Source organism: Dermochelys coriacea, chromosome 8 (genome assembly GCF_009764565.3).
Source record: "Dermochelys coriacea isolate rDerCor1 chromosome 8, rDerCor1.pri.v4, whole genome shotgun sequence".
In the NCBI taxonomy this organism is placed as follows: domain Eukaryota; kingdom Metazoa; phylum Chordata; order Testudines; family Dermochelyidae; genus Dermochelys; species Dermochelys coriacea.
The window spans coordinates 783,406-799,797 of NC_050075.1; the positions used below are offsets into that span (position 1 = coordinate 783,406).

The 16,392-nt window shown below is 60.8% G+C and overlaps 1 protein-coding gene across 3 annotated transcripts in view; it reads right to left on the reverse strand.

The window, feature by feature from the left end:
• Positions 1-8,895, reverse strand: part of DBN1 (drebrin 1) — a 33,897-nt gene extending 25,002 nt beyond the window's left edge. For 2 of the 3 annotated variants that reach the window (XM_038414424.2, XM_038414423.2), the window contains exon 1: positions 8,693-8,855. In XM_038414424.2, the coding sequence (XP_038270352.1) occupies positions 8,693-8,778 (86 nt within the window). In that variant the 5' untranslated portion in view covers positions 8,779-8,855. Of the gene's footprint in view, positions 1-8,692 lie in introns of all 3 variants that reach the window. The other variant, XM_038414425.2, reaches the window with a different exon arrangement.
• Between the last annotated feature and the right edge of the window lie 7,497 nt (positions 8,896-16,392).

Genomic DNA, 16,392 nt, shown 5'->3' on the forward strand with positions numbered 1-16,392 from the left:
CTCATCCACCTAGCTGAGCTTCTGGGGTCTGGGGGGGATGGGGAGGGGAAGGGCCACGTGGGCCCAGGGCAGCTCCGTGGCTGCCTGGACTCATCCCTGGAGGGGCAGTCACGTTAGCCCCCGGAAGCCCAGAGCAGGGGATGGGGAATCACAAGCCCTGGCCGCAGCCCCGGGGCCCCTGAAGGCAGGGCTAACAAACTCCGTTCATCCCTCACGACTCAGTCTGTCAGCTCTGCAGGTCCCCGACCATCAGCACTGGGGGCCCCCCAGCCCATGGCCCAGCAAGGGCCATGCCAGCAGGAGGCCCAGGAGCCCCTAGCCCAGGGGAGGGCAAACTATGGCCTGCAGGCCAGACCTGACCCATCAGGACTTTCAGTCCAGCCCGCAGGATTGCTAGTCCCATGTCGCAGCGGGGTAAGGCAGGCTCCCTGCTTGCCCTGGCCCTGCACCCCTCCCGGAAGCGGTCAGCACCACATCCATGCAGCTCCTGGGGTGGGGGACAAAGGGTTCCGTGCACTGCCCTTGCCTGCAGGCCCCGCCCCCTGTAGCTCCCATTGGCTGGGAACAGGGAACTGTGGCCAATAAGAGCTTTGGGGATGGTACGCACAGGTGAGGGCAGCGCGCAGCAGAGCCGCCTGTCCCATCTCACCCCCAGGAGCCACTGCCGGACATGCTGGCCACTTCCGGGAGTGGTGTGGGGCCAGGGAAGGCAGGGAGCCTGCCTTAGCCCAACTGCGCACCACTGCCACCCCGGAGCCCACACCCCGAACCCCTGCCCTGAGCCTCCTGCCGCACCCCAACCCCCTGCCCCAGCCCTACATTCATGGCCCTGCATACAATTTCTCAACCCAGAGGTGGCCCTCAGGCCAAAAAGTTTGTCCATCCCTGGTCTAGCCCCTCAAGCAGGATGCTGTTACCAGGCCTAGTAACCACCAAGCTCCAAGCTCAGGGACACGATGACCCCCCAACCTTCCATTCTGGCCCTCATGTTGCCTGTGGCTCTTGCAGGCATTCACCCCTTTCACCAGGCAGAATCCAAAACCAGCCGTGGGCGCAGACCACTGCCCCGTTCCCACAGGACCCGTCCATACCAAGCACTGGGTGGAGAGACAGGAGCAGCTGCACCACTGGGGACTGACACCCCCTAAGCAGCCCGCCCCCCAGTCCCTGAACCGGTACAGAGCTGGCAGTACTGGGAGCCACCCCCCTGCCCTGAGACACAGATAATGGCATAAGGGAGATCAACGTTAATCCCAAAATCCAAATCTCCCAGATTGGCAGCTCAGGACATGGGCTCCTCCCCAGCCCAGGCTGCCGCCCACCCTGAGCCGGATGGTCCTGGACTCTGCTCCAGTCCAGTTGCAGGGATGTGGGGATGTGCGGGGACCCTCATAATCCCAGCCCACCACACTGGGGCACCAGGACACTCGTCTGCTCGGCAGTGGGGAGCCCACGAGGTTCCTGCGCCCCTGATGAGCACCATGAGCCATGACCAAATCCCTGCTCCAGCCCCTGGCTCCAATGTAACCAGACAAAGAGCGGGCACAGACTGCACAGACCCCACACACACACACACACACACACACACACAGGGCACTGCCCCCGACATTGGGCACTGCCCCCCCATACACAGCCCCGGTGCCCTGCCTACCCCACAGAAGGGCACTGCCCCCCCATGCACACCCACTCCCCCCACACTGGGCACTGCCCCCCCATGCACAGCCCCTTCCCCCCACACTGGGCACTGCCCCCCCCATGCACAGCTCCGGTGCCCTGCCTGTCCCACAGAAGAGCACTGCCCCCTGCCCAGAGCCCGGTGCCAGGCAACACCCCACACGGGGCCACGGAATCGGCTGGAGCCTCATTGCTGCATAGCCCCCCCCCCAGCCTGCCCGTCCCCACAGCATGCTCAGCCCTGGGGCATTGGAGACCCTCCCCCAGCTGCACAGGGCAGATGGAGATACCCACAGGCTTGAGCCAGAGGAGACTCGAGGGTTGGGCTGGGCACCGCGTGGATTCAGGCAGAGTGAGTGGCACTGCCAACGGAGGAGGGGCAGACGGAGGGGCAACACCAGCGGAACGGGAGCAGTGCTGTTGGGAGACCAGGGCACATGACAAGCATGGGGGTCACTGCGGGGCAGGGAACCTGGATAACTTCCTTTCCCCCTAACCCTTGCATAGCCAGGTCAATGCCCAGGTTGCCTGAGCCCCCTTTCCACACTGGGTGGCATGGATCTTCCCAGTGGCACAGCACCAAAGCCACTGGGAGCCCTGTTTCCTGCACCGGGCACAGCCCAGGGGGGAGCGTGCCTGGGGGGACAGCATGGCCAGGGGCCTGGCCCAGACCAGCCTGGTGCAATCAGAACCAGCCTGACCTTCCATTAACTCACACAATGGGCAGCTAATTTTAGCAGCTTCAGTTCCCTGTGTGCCTGGCCCTGGGCCAGCAGTGCAGTGCTGGTGTGAGCGAGCCGCACGGGCACCTCTGCAGCCTGGCAGTGGCGGGGGAGGCTGTCCCAGAACCCAGGGCTGATGGGACGAGGTGACAGGAAGCAGGCCAAGGAGGAAGAGACATGAAGGGCAATGTTGGATATGGGCAGAGCACAAAGGCCCAGAATGCGCCTGCCTCACTGCCCTCCCACACGCTGCGTGCTCTGCATCCCAGCTCCGGCAACAGAAAGTTCCACAGACCACCGCTACCCCATGCGCGCAAATGGGCCATAGGAACCCCTCCAGCTTCCTTGCCAAGCCAGGCCTTCGCCCCATTGGCACCATCTTCCACAACACGGAGACCTAAGTTCCCTGTAAGCTGCATGGCCACGCAGCTGCCCATTAAGCCCCGCACAGGGGCTCAAGACTGTGGCGGGGAGAGATGCCCCAGCGCGGACTTGTCCCTGACTTGCCGCAGCCAGCCGGGGAGAGGAGTCCCTCCTTTCGCCCCACTGGAGTTGCCATGGCTAGGGAGAGGCACCTCTCCCTGCTGCAGCCCTGGGGCAGCCTACACCCCAGAGCCCAAAACCCCCTACCCCAACCCTCTGCCTCAGCCCTGAGCCCACACCCCAAGCCCCTCATCCCCGGCCCCAACCCAGAGCTCTCACCCCCCGCACCTCAACCCTCTACCCCAGCCCTGAGCCCCCTCCTGTACCCAAAGCCCCTCATCCCCAGCCCCACCCTAGAGCCCGCACCCCCAGCCAGAGCTCGCATCTCCCCACACCACAACCCTCTTTCCCAACCCAGAGCCCCTCCCGCACCGTGAACCCCTCAGCCCCACTCCCACCACATGAATGTTGTTATGTGCACCAATACAAAGGTGATGTGCCACACATCACAAAATTCATTCCGCACATGGACATAAATAATGAGAGGGGACACTGGCAGAGATCCACAGTGCCACTGCCTTGCTCGGAGCTCTGAGCTCAGCCGCAGACAAGCTAGCCAGTCACTGCACATCCTCATGAGATCCTCCCTCAAGTGTCCCTTTGTCAGCCCCTTAAGAGCCTCTTGCACCCCAGCAGCGGAGCCAGCGCCCCCCAGTGCCCTGGGAGCAGCACCGCGCCCTGCCCCACCGGCCCATGAGGGCCGGGGACAGCATATTGCACATCCCAGGCTTGGGGCCCAGCAGCCAGCGAGGGGGGGAAGCACAAAGCATGGGCCTGGGACATGCTTCAGACACGCCTGCGCAGAGCGTGAATGGGGCATGGGGCAGCCCTGTTCCGACCCCCAGACCCCATGGCCTAGAGGGGGAGAAGCCCCGTCCCCCCAGCCCCAGCCCGGCCCAGGCAGCCCCAGCCTGTGCACATGTGTTTCCAATGCAGCCCCAGCAAGTCACTGCACGGAAAACAGCACCAAATTCCTTTCCTATGGAGTAATGGGCCCAGCCGCCTCCACCAGGCAGGGAGGGGGAGGGGCCGCTCTGACCCCGGACCCTCCGGGACGCTCAGGGGAGGGGAAGCCCCAGACTAAACATCCCCTTCCCTGTGCTGAGCAGCCCTGGGATGGGAGCCCTCTCTGGGCAACAAGGCCGTGCTTAGCAGCGCTAGCTCCCTCCATGGCCCCACTCCAGCCCCAGCTCCCTGCTCTCATGATGGCCCTCACTCCCGACCCACAGCCCCTGCTATCCGAGCCGAACCCTGAGCACGGAGCCTGATGCCCATGCCCTCAGAACAAGTTCCTGCACAGTCTCTCTCCCAGAGGATTGTGGAGCGGCCCCCTCTGCACCACCCCACCCTCCTCCCCTTGCACCCAGTTTCTCCAGCAGAGAGCCCAGCCCCTGAGTTAGATCTTTATAAAGGAAGAATTCAGGCCCAGTGGCTGGGGCTGCTGCCCCTCCAAGAAGCTGCCAGGTTCCCAGGGCTGCCAGCCCCAGAACCACCACACGCCCAGCAGCAACCTAGAGGGAGGGGGCAGAGAGCCCAAAGGAGGGGGCAAGGCCTGAACCCCGGAAGCAAGTCCTGCCCCCTGCCCAGCCTGGGCAGCCACGCCTGAAGCTGTCCTCTGGTCCCCAGGCCGGCTGCACTCACCCCAGCCATGGGAGAGCTTTTTGCCAGCTCTGCTGCAGGAACCATGTGAGGCAGGTCTCTGGCCTGTGCTCCCCAGGAGGCCGGACAATGGCCCCGTCTGGCCTTGTCCCCGACCCGACTCATCCGGGTCGGTGGGGAGGAGGTGACCAGAGCACACTGTTGCCAGGGCTGTTGTTATGCAGCACACAGCCAGTGCCCCAGCTGCTGCATGGCTGGCTGGGGGACTGGCTGCATAAGGAGCCCATTGTTCAGCCCCCAGGCCGGCCCGTGCTGCATGCGCAGTGTTTCCCAGGGGACTGTCTCGGGTGGGTAGACTGGGCCTGGCACCCCAGCTCTCAGGAGCGCTCCCCGCCCTGCCCTGCCCCTGCTCTTTCCCCATGGTGCTGCCCCTACTGCCCCCTGGGGCCAGACAGGCACACATGGGGGTGGGGGCTGCTCAGGTCAGCCTGATCCACAGGGGAGGCAGCCTGGAAGGGGACTCGCAGCCAGAGAACACGGGCAGAGTCTGTCAGAAGCCAGCCCAACACTGCCAGTGTCTCCTGGCCCCTGGTCAGTGTGACCAGAGATGTGCTGCCCCCTCTGGGTCGCCCCCCATTGAGGAGCGGTGACTGGGGAGGCTTAGCCAAACAGGCAGGGCCCCTTGGCCAGAAGGGCCATGCGGGATGGGGTCCTGGCCGTGACCTCTCGGAGACAGGGTCCCGCTGGCTGCTGGGGGAGAAGCCAATGCCACTGTCTGCAGGATTAGACAGGTGCCGTGTGCCCACCACGCCCCCAAGGGCCAGCAGCAACATGACTGCGCCTCCCCTGACCTAGGCCAGCAGGGGTGACCCGTCGGCAGCCTCAGGCGGCTGCTGGGGCTGGAGCAGGCGGGACCTGGCTTCCTTTTCAGCCTGGCCTGCCAGGGTGGGCACTCCACACTGGGCAGGGGGCAGCACCGGGGTCTTCTCCTGCTGCCTGGCACGTGCCCCCTCCGCCCTCACCCAGCCTGCCTCGGGTAGGACACCCCTGCCCACGGTGCCTGCGCAGCTCCACCCGCCCCTGGAGATTTGCGCTTCCCACTTGGGCAATTGCTCAGCAGCCCCATGTGACATCAATGGCCGCTGGGCCAATCAAATGCCACTGGGTCAATTTGCATCCTGCAATCTGATTGGCTGCAAGCTGGGCCTCACCCCACAGTGGCACCAGGCCCCATGTTTGGGGCGCATTGGGCAGCAGCCCCAGAGCCAGCCGGGAAGAGCCAGGCCCTTCGGCCTGGGAGCCTCGCGCTCCAGGGGCCCGGACAGTATCTCACCAGCAACAAGCCACCTGCCCCATGCCAGAGCAGCCCCCGACCCCAGCCCCGACTCTGCAGGGGGATGCTGCCTCCAGGTTCAAAGAGCTCCCGGCCCGAGCACCGACCCCAGCCTGCGTCTCTGGCTGAGCTGGCCATCTCCAAGTGCTGGCGGACGCCCGGCCCCCCAGGTCGCTGCTCCCCTCGCCGCCAGACCTGGTGCCTTGGCTCTAGCCACCTTTCCATGCAGCAGCCCCTGGGCCAGGTTCCCTCAGCGTGCCCAGGGACAAAGTCTCCCCTTGTCCTGGGCCTCCAATGCAGCCTCCATCCACCACACGCTCAGAGCTGCCTCCAGAGCCACAGGGGCTCCAGCCTGCCCAAAGTGGGGAGTCCTCCTCAACCCCCGGGAGGTCAACTCCATCCTCAGCGCCTCAACTCCTCCCTGCACACCCTATGGAGCTTTCCCCTTTGCCCCCTCCTCGGCGCCCTCCCCCTCCCCCCAGACCTAGGGCTCCAGTCTCACTTCACAAAGCAGGTTAGAACTTGCTTGGGGCCACGCTGGCCCCCGGCCTCCAGCTCCCCTCACCCCACACTCGCTGCATCGCCAGCTCACTGGCCATCTCCCCGCAAGCCTTTGCGCCTGCTCCCTGGCCCCTGCCCCAGCCTCCCCAGTTATTGTTCCGCCATAACATGGTTGGGGAGGGGGCTGCTGTCCCTCCAAGCCCCCAAGTCCTGTGTGGGAGAAGAGCAGCTCACGTGCTGCTGGCCCTTTACCGGGAAGAAGGGCAGCACCCCTGCTCCTTGGCCGAGGGGTGAGAGAGGCAGGGAGCTGGCGGGGCCTAGGGCAGGGAGTGGAGCACAGCAGCTGGAGTGGGGTGGGGACGTGCATACTCGCTGGGAGGGCCTTGTGGGTCCACAGCGGCAAGGCAGGGAGCAGGGCCCAGCGCTCAGTAACAGCGGAACCGGGCGCCAGCCGTGCCATCCGGCAGCTGAAGGAAGATGCAAAAGGGGTAGAGGGAAAGAATCCCTGCACAGAGCGCTCAGCCAGGGCCAGCGGGGCCAGAGAGCAGAGCCTCACTCATGTGCAAGTGATTGAGAGGGAGGGGCAGACCCAGCTGAGGAGAGATGCCAATGAGATGCTGTGGCTGGGTGGTCCTGGCTTCAGGGGCAGGCAGCACAGATCCTTTGCCCAGACCTGGTCAGTTTGGACCAGCGAGTGGGGGCCGAGAAAAGCTCCAGGCCCAACCGCCCAGGGGACCGCTGGATGCAGCCCCGGCCCTGCATGGCCGCTAGCCATTTGCTTCCCTCCATGCCCTGGACAAAGCGCCGTCGGAGGCATGTCCGGCCAAGGGGCAACATCGCTATTTCACCCCGGAAGGCGGTGTCAAAACCAAGAGACTTTACACCCTGAGACCCTGCTCCCACGTGAACCTCCCGAGGAGCTGGAGCCCTGGCCAGCTTGTGCAACAGGGTGGGGAGGCACCACCCTGGCACCTCGCCGGCGGTGGGGAAAGGATGACTGGAAAGAGAACCCACAGCCATTGGACACACTAGGAAACCAGGGAGAGCCTAGGGCGCAAAAGCAGAGCCACGGGGCCTCTTCGCTCAAAGACGAAGACTCGGCTCCCCAGAGCACACCGCAAGGCCATTCCCCAGCCTGGCCAATGCCGGAGCAAGCACCAATGCTGAGCGAAGGCCAACGGCACAAGGAACCGCAAAGGTGCCAAACGGCCGCCCAGGCTCCCACGAGCCTTCGCTCTATAGGGCACAGCTGCAGGATCCTGCTGGGACCTGGGCCCAGGCACGCAGCACTGAGCTCCCCTACTGGGGGCCGTTAGACAGATCCAACTGCCCTGCACCCCAAGGTGCTGGCCAGGTCTGGTGACCTCGCTGCCCCCTCCTACTGGCCAAGGTCGCAGCCCCTCCACGCCAGCCAGCAGGTACCAGCACCCCCAGCAATATGCGTCTCCCCAGTGCACGGTGGGATGTCGGTGGCTCTGGTTCGGGGCCTGTGGGCCGCGTCTCCACCACCAGAACCAGCCACTCCAGCAAGAAGCAATTTGGGGGCCCCTCCAGCACAGGCAGGGTGGGCACTGCCCTGGAGAAAGATGGGGAGACGAAAGGAAACGGGGCCTCCAGAGCTGCCCATCCCCAGTGGGTGCCTGGCGGGCCAGGGCCCACCCTGGCAGAAGGCGATGGGCCTGCTGGAGCCAGACTGCAGGGCTGGGAATGGATCCCACGGGAACCAGTGGCAAGGCCAGCGGGAGGATGGGCACAGCTAGCAACCTGACCACCCCCCCCGCCTCCCCCAGCCCCCCAACCGCCTCCTCCCCCCGCCCCTCCCCTCTCCTCCCCCCGCATCCCCCAGCCCCACCCTCCTTTGTGCAGCTTGTCGCTACAGACTCTTACACCCCCGAAGGCCCAGCAGCCCCGAACCGCCCGGGCAGCTGGGGCCGGGGCCAGGCAGAGTCCGGGGGCGGCGCTGGGGAGCCGGGGCTAGGGACTCCGCGGAGATGGGCCACAGCCGCGGCCTGGGAGCCGGAGCGGGGCGCCGGGAGCTGGAGCAACCTGGGCAGGGCTCGCTCGGGTCCGGGCCCCCCTGGAGTCGGACGCTGCCTCCCTACGCCCCGGGGGGGGCGTCCCCCACCCCGCAGCGGGCGGACCCGGGGGCTGGTCTCGGGGCGCCCCCGGCCCCGGGGGCTCCGGGCTTCCTCGCCCAGCGCAGCCCGCCCCGAGGTCCCGGCCCCGGCCCCGGCCCGCCGCGCCGCCCGCGCCCCATTCTGGCAGCTGGTGGCTGCTGCTCGGCCCCGGCTGGGGGGGCTCGGGGGTCCCGGGGGGCGCCGCCCCGGGGCTCGGTCCCCCCCGGCCCCGCGCGGAGCCGCACAAGGCGCCGGGCGCTCACCAGTCCGTGGGGCTCCCCTCGCCGATCACCTCCTGGTAGGCGGCCAGCAGCGCCAGCCGGTGCGCCCCGAAGCTCACGCCAGCCATGCCGGGCGCAGGGAGCCGCGCGAAGCCAAGGACCCGGCCGCCTGCCTGCCTCGGAGACACTGCAGCAGCCGGGCGGGGCGGGCCAGGGGCGGGTCGGCTCCGCCCGCCGCCGCGCCCGCCCGGCCTTAGCGCCGCGGGCCGGGCCCCGCGCCCCGATCCCCCCAGCGCCCCGATCCCGGACCCCGCCCACTGCCCGGCCCCCCCCAGCGCCCCGGACACGGTCCCCGCCCAACCCCCCATCCGCCTCCAGCGCTCCGGACACGGATCCTGCGCCCCTTGCCCAACCCCTAAGCCCCCCCACGCCGCCAGGCCCCCCAGCACCCCAGACACGGACCCCACCCCCCAGGTCCCCCCAGCACTCCGGACACGGATCCTGCGCCCCTCGCCCAAGCCCCACCCCACACCACCAGGCTCCCCAGCACCCCGGACACGGACCCCACCCCCCAGGTCCCCCCCGAGCGCTCCAGATACATATCCTGCACCCCTTGCGCAACCCCCAAGCCCTGCCCCACACCGCCAGGCCCCCCAGCACCCCGGACACGGACCCTGCACCCCTCGCCCAACCCCCCCACACCACCAGGCCCCCCCAGCACCCGGACACAGACCCTGCCCCCCAGCACCCCTCACCCAACCTCCCAGTGCCCTCACACACTCCAGGCCCCCCCCCCGGATCCTCCCTCCCCCCCAAGTTCCCCCACTCCCCCCACCCACTACCTGGATCCCCCAGAACCCATCCCCCACTGCTTTGTTTCAGAACAGCCCAGTGCACTCAAGGCCCAGCTCCCTGCCCCCCATACAGCGAGTGCGGCTGTGGGGCTGCCATGGCACCTTGCGTGGTAGGTGCCAACTCGACACTTCTCCTGTGTCATGTCCTTCATTAGCACTGCCTGGCTTTGCAGGCGGGTGCTGTGCCCCTGGGGGAGCCCACACAGTCTCCAGCTCCATGCTCTGGCTGCGAAAGTGAGCTCTGGACTGCAGCTGCTCTGCAGGGCTCCCTGGCTGGCCTCAGACAGGCACCAGGGACCCTGCTAGTCTGGACCTGTTCTGCCCTACGGTTGGTTTCGTACCCCCCAACCAGGGCTTAATTTGTAATGACAGTGGTCAGAGCTCCACCTGTTTTTTTTTACATTCATAACTGACGTGGCAAGCCCAGAAGCGTGGGGGCTCAGCCCTGACACAAATGAAGGGCTGCTCCCAGCTCCATTGGCTCCTGACCAGTGTTCCCAAAGAAAAGGCCGGAGCCTACAGGTGGGGGAAGCTGCTACAAGGCAACCAAAGGCCGTGCCCCAGACCTCAGTTCCCTGGAAAACAGCAGCCCCCACAGTGACCAGCATGTGGGCAGGCAACATGCCCCACCAGTGGCCAACTCTTGGCTGCAGCTTGGGGCCTCCTCCCAAGCATTAGCCTTCCTCAGGCTCTTCTAACGGGGCGCACGACTCACTGGGCCCTGCTCCTTCAATTCCCCCAACTCCTGCTGCGTTACACTGCCTGGGCCCTTCCCCCAGGAACCTGCCCCAGCCGCTGGCAGCACGAGAGCCAGGAACTGGTCTTAGCATCTTCCTCGGCAGGGAATCTGCTGCCCAGGCCCCTCATCTGTCACTCGCGCTCACCTCCTGGCAGTGCAGCCCCCTCTCCCAGCCCTGAGCTCACCTGAGAGCCGATGGCACAAGCTGAGAATCAGCTGGGACCTAAGGAAGTCGCCACCCAAGGAACGCTTACAATGGTGGTGCAGGGGGCTCAGGAGGGGAACGCTTCCTGCAGCCAGCCACTGACTCCAATGCCCCAGCATGGTACCAGGGGGAGCGGCCCTGCAGGTAGGCACTTTTCCCTGTGCTCGGTGCTGCTGACCCCACTGGCCCAGCCCCGTGCGTCTCAGATCAGATACAATGGTGAGGGGCTCAAGCCCCCTGCATGATTGTGGTGGCTTCTGCCTGTTAAAGCTCCCCTGGCGTTCTCTGCCAGAAGCAGGAAAGGCCCTGGGTCCTGCCTGGACTCCAGCTCTAGCACCTTTCCAAATGCCCTTGCACCCCCAGCCTTTCATGAGCTGATGCAGGCTCCTGCCCACAGCTGCTGGGTAGGGTCTGGGCAGCTGCCACCTTGCCCGGTGCCGCTTGCAGGCTGCTCTTGGCCCGTAATGCGGATGCCGCTGGAGAGTTCAGCGCTTGGGAGCTTTGTTCTCCCAAGGCAGCTGGTCTGGGCAGAGTCCCAGCCCTGGCTCCGCCCACCCCCAAGGTCCCCCCACTCATGCCAAAGCGTGCTGGCTTCTGCAGCACTTTGAGCTGGCAGCCCCTGGCCTTGCCAGGGACGGGACATTAAGAGCTCTGCCCCTGCACCACTTGTGGCTCTGCTAACCCAGGGAGCAGTGAAATGGGAATGCTGACATTTGCACAGCCAGCAGTACGCAAATCAACAGGGACCAGGCCCACCTTGCCAGGCTGCTGTGTTTGTGACTGCCTTGCATCCTGCTTGGAGTTGTGCTCCTTGTGGAGCAACACACAACGCGCACACAACCAGTGGAACTCACTGTCAGGGCATGTGAAGGCAGAGCTATAACAAGACATGTTCGTGGAGGACAGGTCCATCAAGGGCTATTAGGCCAGATGGGCAGGGATGCAACCCCATGCTCTGCTTGCCAGAAGCTGGGAGTGGAGATCACTCAATGATTGTCCGGTTCAGTCCCCCTGAAGCACCTGGTACTGGCCACTCCTGGCAGGCAGGATCCTGGGCCGGATGATCTGACTCAGTTTGTCCGTCAGCAGCACTGCAGCATTCTGGCTGCCTCAGGAACTGACAGATGGGCTCAGATCTGAGGTTTGTCTAGTCGTATACCCTGCCGGTTACTGCAGAGAGAGGGGCAAGAACCCAGCAGTAACCAATGAGAGAATCTGCCCCCAGTGGTATCTCATCCTACCTATTAATTTGCAAACTGGACACCATCAAATTAGGCCTGAATAAAGACTGGGAGTGGTTGGGTCATTACAAAACCTAAACCTAGTTTCCCCCTACGGTTACTCACACCTTCTTGTCAACTGTCTGAAAGGGGCCACTCTCATTATCACTACAAAAGTTATTTTTCTTCCCTTGGTATCCTGCTGTTAAGTGAATTGTCTCATTAGAAAAAAGAAAAGGAGTACTTGTGGCACCTTAGAGACTAACAAATTTAGCTGTAGCTCACCTGCTGGGGACCTGGAAAGAGAGGTCAGGGACATGCTGGCTTTGGGGGTGATCCAGCCTTCTTCCAGCTCTTGGGCCTTGCCGGTGGTGCTGGTCCCCTTAAAGGACGGGTCGATCCAGTTCTGTGTGGACTATCAGAAGCTCAGTGGCATCACTGTATCTGATGCCTACCCCATGCCCAGGCCTGATGAGCTCCTAGACAAATTGAGAGGAGCTGGATACCTCACCACCATGGACCTTACAAAGGGCTACTGGCAAGTGCCGCTGGATGCAGACGCCCGGCTGAAATCGGCCTTTATCACCCCTCTGGGGCTCTATGAGTTTCTGACCCTGCCTTTCGGCCTCAAGGGAGCGCCGGCCACCTTCCAGCACCTGGTGGATCAGCGCCACCAGTTGTCACAGAGTGTGGGGGAGTTCAGGCCCTGCACCCCTCTTCCTGGGATTCACTGTGACTCTCAGCCAGCCAGTAAAGCGGAAGGTTTATTGGACAATAGAAACACAGTCTAAAACAGAGCTTGTGGGTACCACCAGGACCCCTCAGTCAAGTCCTTCTGGGGGGAGCAGGGAGCTTAGACCCCAGCCCTGGGGTTCCCTGCATTCCACCACCCAGCCCAAAATTGAAACCAAAACACCCCCAGCAGGCTTTCTCCTGCAGTCTTTGTCCAGTTTCCCGGGCAGAGGTGTTACCTCCCCCTCCCCATTCTGGCTCAGGTGACAGGCTCTCAGGTCTCCCATCCCCAGTGAAACTCCCCTGCCACATTCCCAGGTCAACACTCCCTCCTCCTTGTGTCATATCTCCCTGCTGATTTCAGAGTAGCAGCCCTGTTAGTCTGTATTCGCAAAAAGAAAAGGAGTACTTGTGGCACCTTAGAGACTAACAAATTTATTTGAGCATAAGCTTTTGTCATAAAAGCTTATGCTCTAATAAATTTGTTAGTCTCTAAGGTGCCACAAGTACTCCTTTTCTTTTTGCGGATACAGACTAACACGGCTGCTACCCTGAAACCCATCTCATTAGACTGACCTCACACTTGGTAGGGGAACTCCTGTCCTTTCATGTATTTATACCTGCTGCTGTATCTTCCACTCCATGCATCTGATGAAGTGGGTTCAAGCCCACCAATGCTTATGCCCAAATAAATTTGTTAGTCTCTAAGGTGCCACAAGGACTTCTCTTTGTTCATCCTACCAGAGCCTGCTTTAGTCCCTCAGTGCAGGTTTACCCTTCCCCACTCTGGCTGCACTGTTGTTATAGCTCTGCCGACTCCTGTTATCCGTATGCATGGCCAGCCCCTCTTGGGCTCTCACTAAGTTCTGGGCCACAATGACATCCTGTGGCAATGAGTTCCACTGGCTAATCACACTTTGTTTGGAAAAGTGTTACTATCACTTTTGAATTTGCCATCTTTCAACATCATTGGAAGGCCTCCGCTTGTCATGTTCAGACAGGAGCTCCTAATTCACCTGCTCTAGACTTTCATCAGGGGCCCTCACTTGTCTCCTTTCTAAGATTAACAATCCTAATCTTTTCACTCACTTCAGAAAAGAGTTTTCCAGAGCCTGGCTCAGTCATGTCACTTTTTACTGCCCCTCCTCTGGGGCTGCAATGTCCTGCTGGAGCTGGGCTGACCAGTACTGGGCACAGCAGCCAGCTGCAGTGGGACAGCAAGTTACAGAGCAGCCTTGTACTTTCCAGATTCGTTTCCAGTCCATTCTTTACGCAGCCTGATTTGTGGTTTTGCCCCCAGCATCACATCGAGCAGGGGTCTCCACTGAGCTAGCAGCAGTAATGCCCAGGGTCCTTCTCAGAGCTGAGAGCAAATTTAGACCCCTGTAAGCCAGCTGAGCAGTTCCAATTTTTCCTTCTAAGCTGCATTATTTTCCTTTTTCAACGTTAGTTTAATTTTCCATCATGTGACCCATTCCTCAGGCCTGCTCAGGACTCCCTGAAGTTCCTCAATCTTCTCTGAATAGTGTCATTGCAAATGTTGCTAGCTGTCTGTTCACCCCCTTTCCAGCTTGTGATAAATGAAGGGGGGGTAGCTCCCTTTTATGGACACCCACTCAGCCAGTAGCTATAAAATCCCTCTGAGTAGCTGTTCTCTAATTGCTCTACCTGTAAAGGGTTAAAAAGTCTCACTGCTATGCATAGGTAAAAGAAAGTAAGTGGGCACCTGGCCAAAAGAGCCAATGGGAAGACTAGAACTTTTTAAAATTGAAACCAAGACTCCCTTTTGTCTGTCTGTTGTTGTTCTCTGGAGAGAGGCTAATAGAGCAGTTATGCTGTGAGAAGCTTGGGTTAAGTATGAAAAATCATCAGTATCATATCTAGAAACTACTCATCTAAAACCCCAGATATGTAAGTAGACCAGGAAACTTCTAGGAAGACACAATTAGGTCCCTTTTATTTCTTTATGGGTTGTGGATTCCTCTGTGCTAACCCCACTGCTCTTGTTTTGCTTGTAACCTTTCAGCTGGACCTCAAGAGAGCTATTCTTGATGCTTAATCGTTGGAGGGTTGTGTTTTTTGTTTTAAATCTAGCAAATGCCTGTTTCCAAATGTATTTTTTCTTTTTTTTTTTAAAAAAAAAAATAATTTACCTTTTTTAAGAACAAAATTGGATTTCCATCTCTAAGAGGTTGTGCACATGGTTTTTAGTTAGCTGGTGGGGGAAAAATGGGGGCAGGGTTAGCTTTCTCAGCTCTTCCCTGGGGTGGGGTGTGTGAAAAGGATTGAGGGTACCCCACAGGAAGGAATTCTCAAGTGCGCCTTCCTGGGCTCTCAAAGGGGTTCTACACTTGGGTGGTGGCAGCGTCTACCCATCCAAGCTCAGAGAGAAGCTGTAACCTTGGGAGTTTAATACAAGCCTGGAGTGGCCAGTATTAATTTTTAGAGTCCTTGAGGGCCCTCACCTTCTGCACTCAAGTGCCAGAGTGGGGGAATCAGCTTAACACACCCCATTAGCAAATCTAGGACACAAGACCTAACCTAGTCAGGAAACTCCAGGCCCCAACCTTTAACCTTTTGCTATAATGTGGAATTGACCATCCCCCACCTTGTTCTTGGCTGCTGTCTCCTGGTCAGTCTTTGCTCTGTAACAATACTAAGCTCTCACTCCCTGAACACTTCGCTTCTTTACTAGCCTCTCGTGGAACTTTAGCAAAGGTCTTTGAAATCTAAATAATTACGTCAGCTGATTCTCCGTCATGCACTAGTGTCACCACAGCCAAAAATCCTCATAGATTAGCCAGTTTTCTCCTTTACAGAACCCCTGCTGGCTAGACCCTATCACAGCATGACCTACCCAGAATTTGATTATTAATCCTCATTCAAGTTGCAATGGGGGAGGTTTAGATTGGATATTAGGAAAAACTTTTTCACTAAGAGGGTGGTGAAACACTGGAATGCGTTACCTAGGGAGGTGGTAGAATCTCCTTCCTTAGAGGTTTTTAAGGTCAGGCTTGACAAAGCCCTGGCTAGGATGATTTAACTGGGACTTGTCCTGCTTTGAGCAGGGGGTTGGACTAGATGACCTTCTGGGGTCCCTTCACAACCCTGATATTCTATGATTCTATGATTCCAAGTCCTTCGCTAGGCCCAGAGCTATGGCTTAGTGGTCAGCCATTCCCCATCCCCCTTGAACCCTGGCTGAAGTCTAGGTACATTGCTACCCTCCAGTCCTTGAGGGTAGGAGCTGTTCTTACAGTGAATCCCTGGGTTTGGGAGCAGCAGCTCTGCTAATTCATGCTTACGCTCTCCGAATGCTTGGCTTGGACCCAGCCATGGGGGCCTGGTGACTTATTGCATTTTAAACGATCAGTTTTGTTCCTGGCCTCTCTTTGCCCAATACCTCGCTCCCTTTGCTGCCAGGAAAGGGCAGGTGGGAGGGAGGTGTCTCAACCATCCACAGGGGGGACACCTCATGCAAAGGAATCATTCTTCTCAGCTACAGCCTCAGCCTGAATTGCTCCTTTTGCACTTGGGGAACCAGCAACCCGCTTCCCCCATTTTGCTGCTGCTGCCCAACCAGACTTCTTGGTTTTACCCCTTTAGCAAACTGCTCTTCCCAGTCCCCTGGGGCCTTTCCCCTCCTCTGCTCCCTGGGGTAGCTGCTGCGCTGAAAGCCTGAATTTGTTTGGCTCCGAGCTGCTTCAAGGTGCAACCGAGCCAGAGGGCTGAGCCCTGGCTTTCTGGAGGCCCTGGTGGCAGACACCCCCTGGGACTCAGCAGCAGTAGGTGATTGTCCTCCCCTGCAGAATCTCATGCTCAGCAGAGGGTCTAGTCCTGCCTGGCTCAGGACAAGGCAGCAGGGAGGATGGATGGCAATTTCCCCCAGGAAAGCAACAGAAACCTTCAGCAAAAGGCTCAGAGAGGGACTCTGAAAGGAACATAGGCCCTGCCCCATGCTCTGCAATAACCACAGGCTCCAGGGCAGCCGA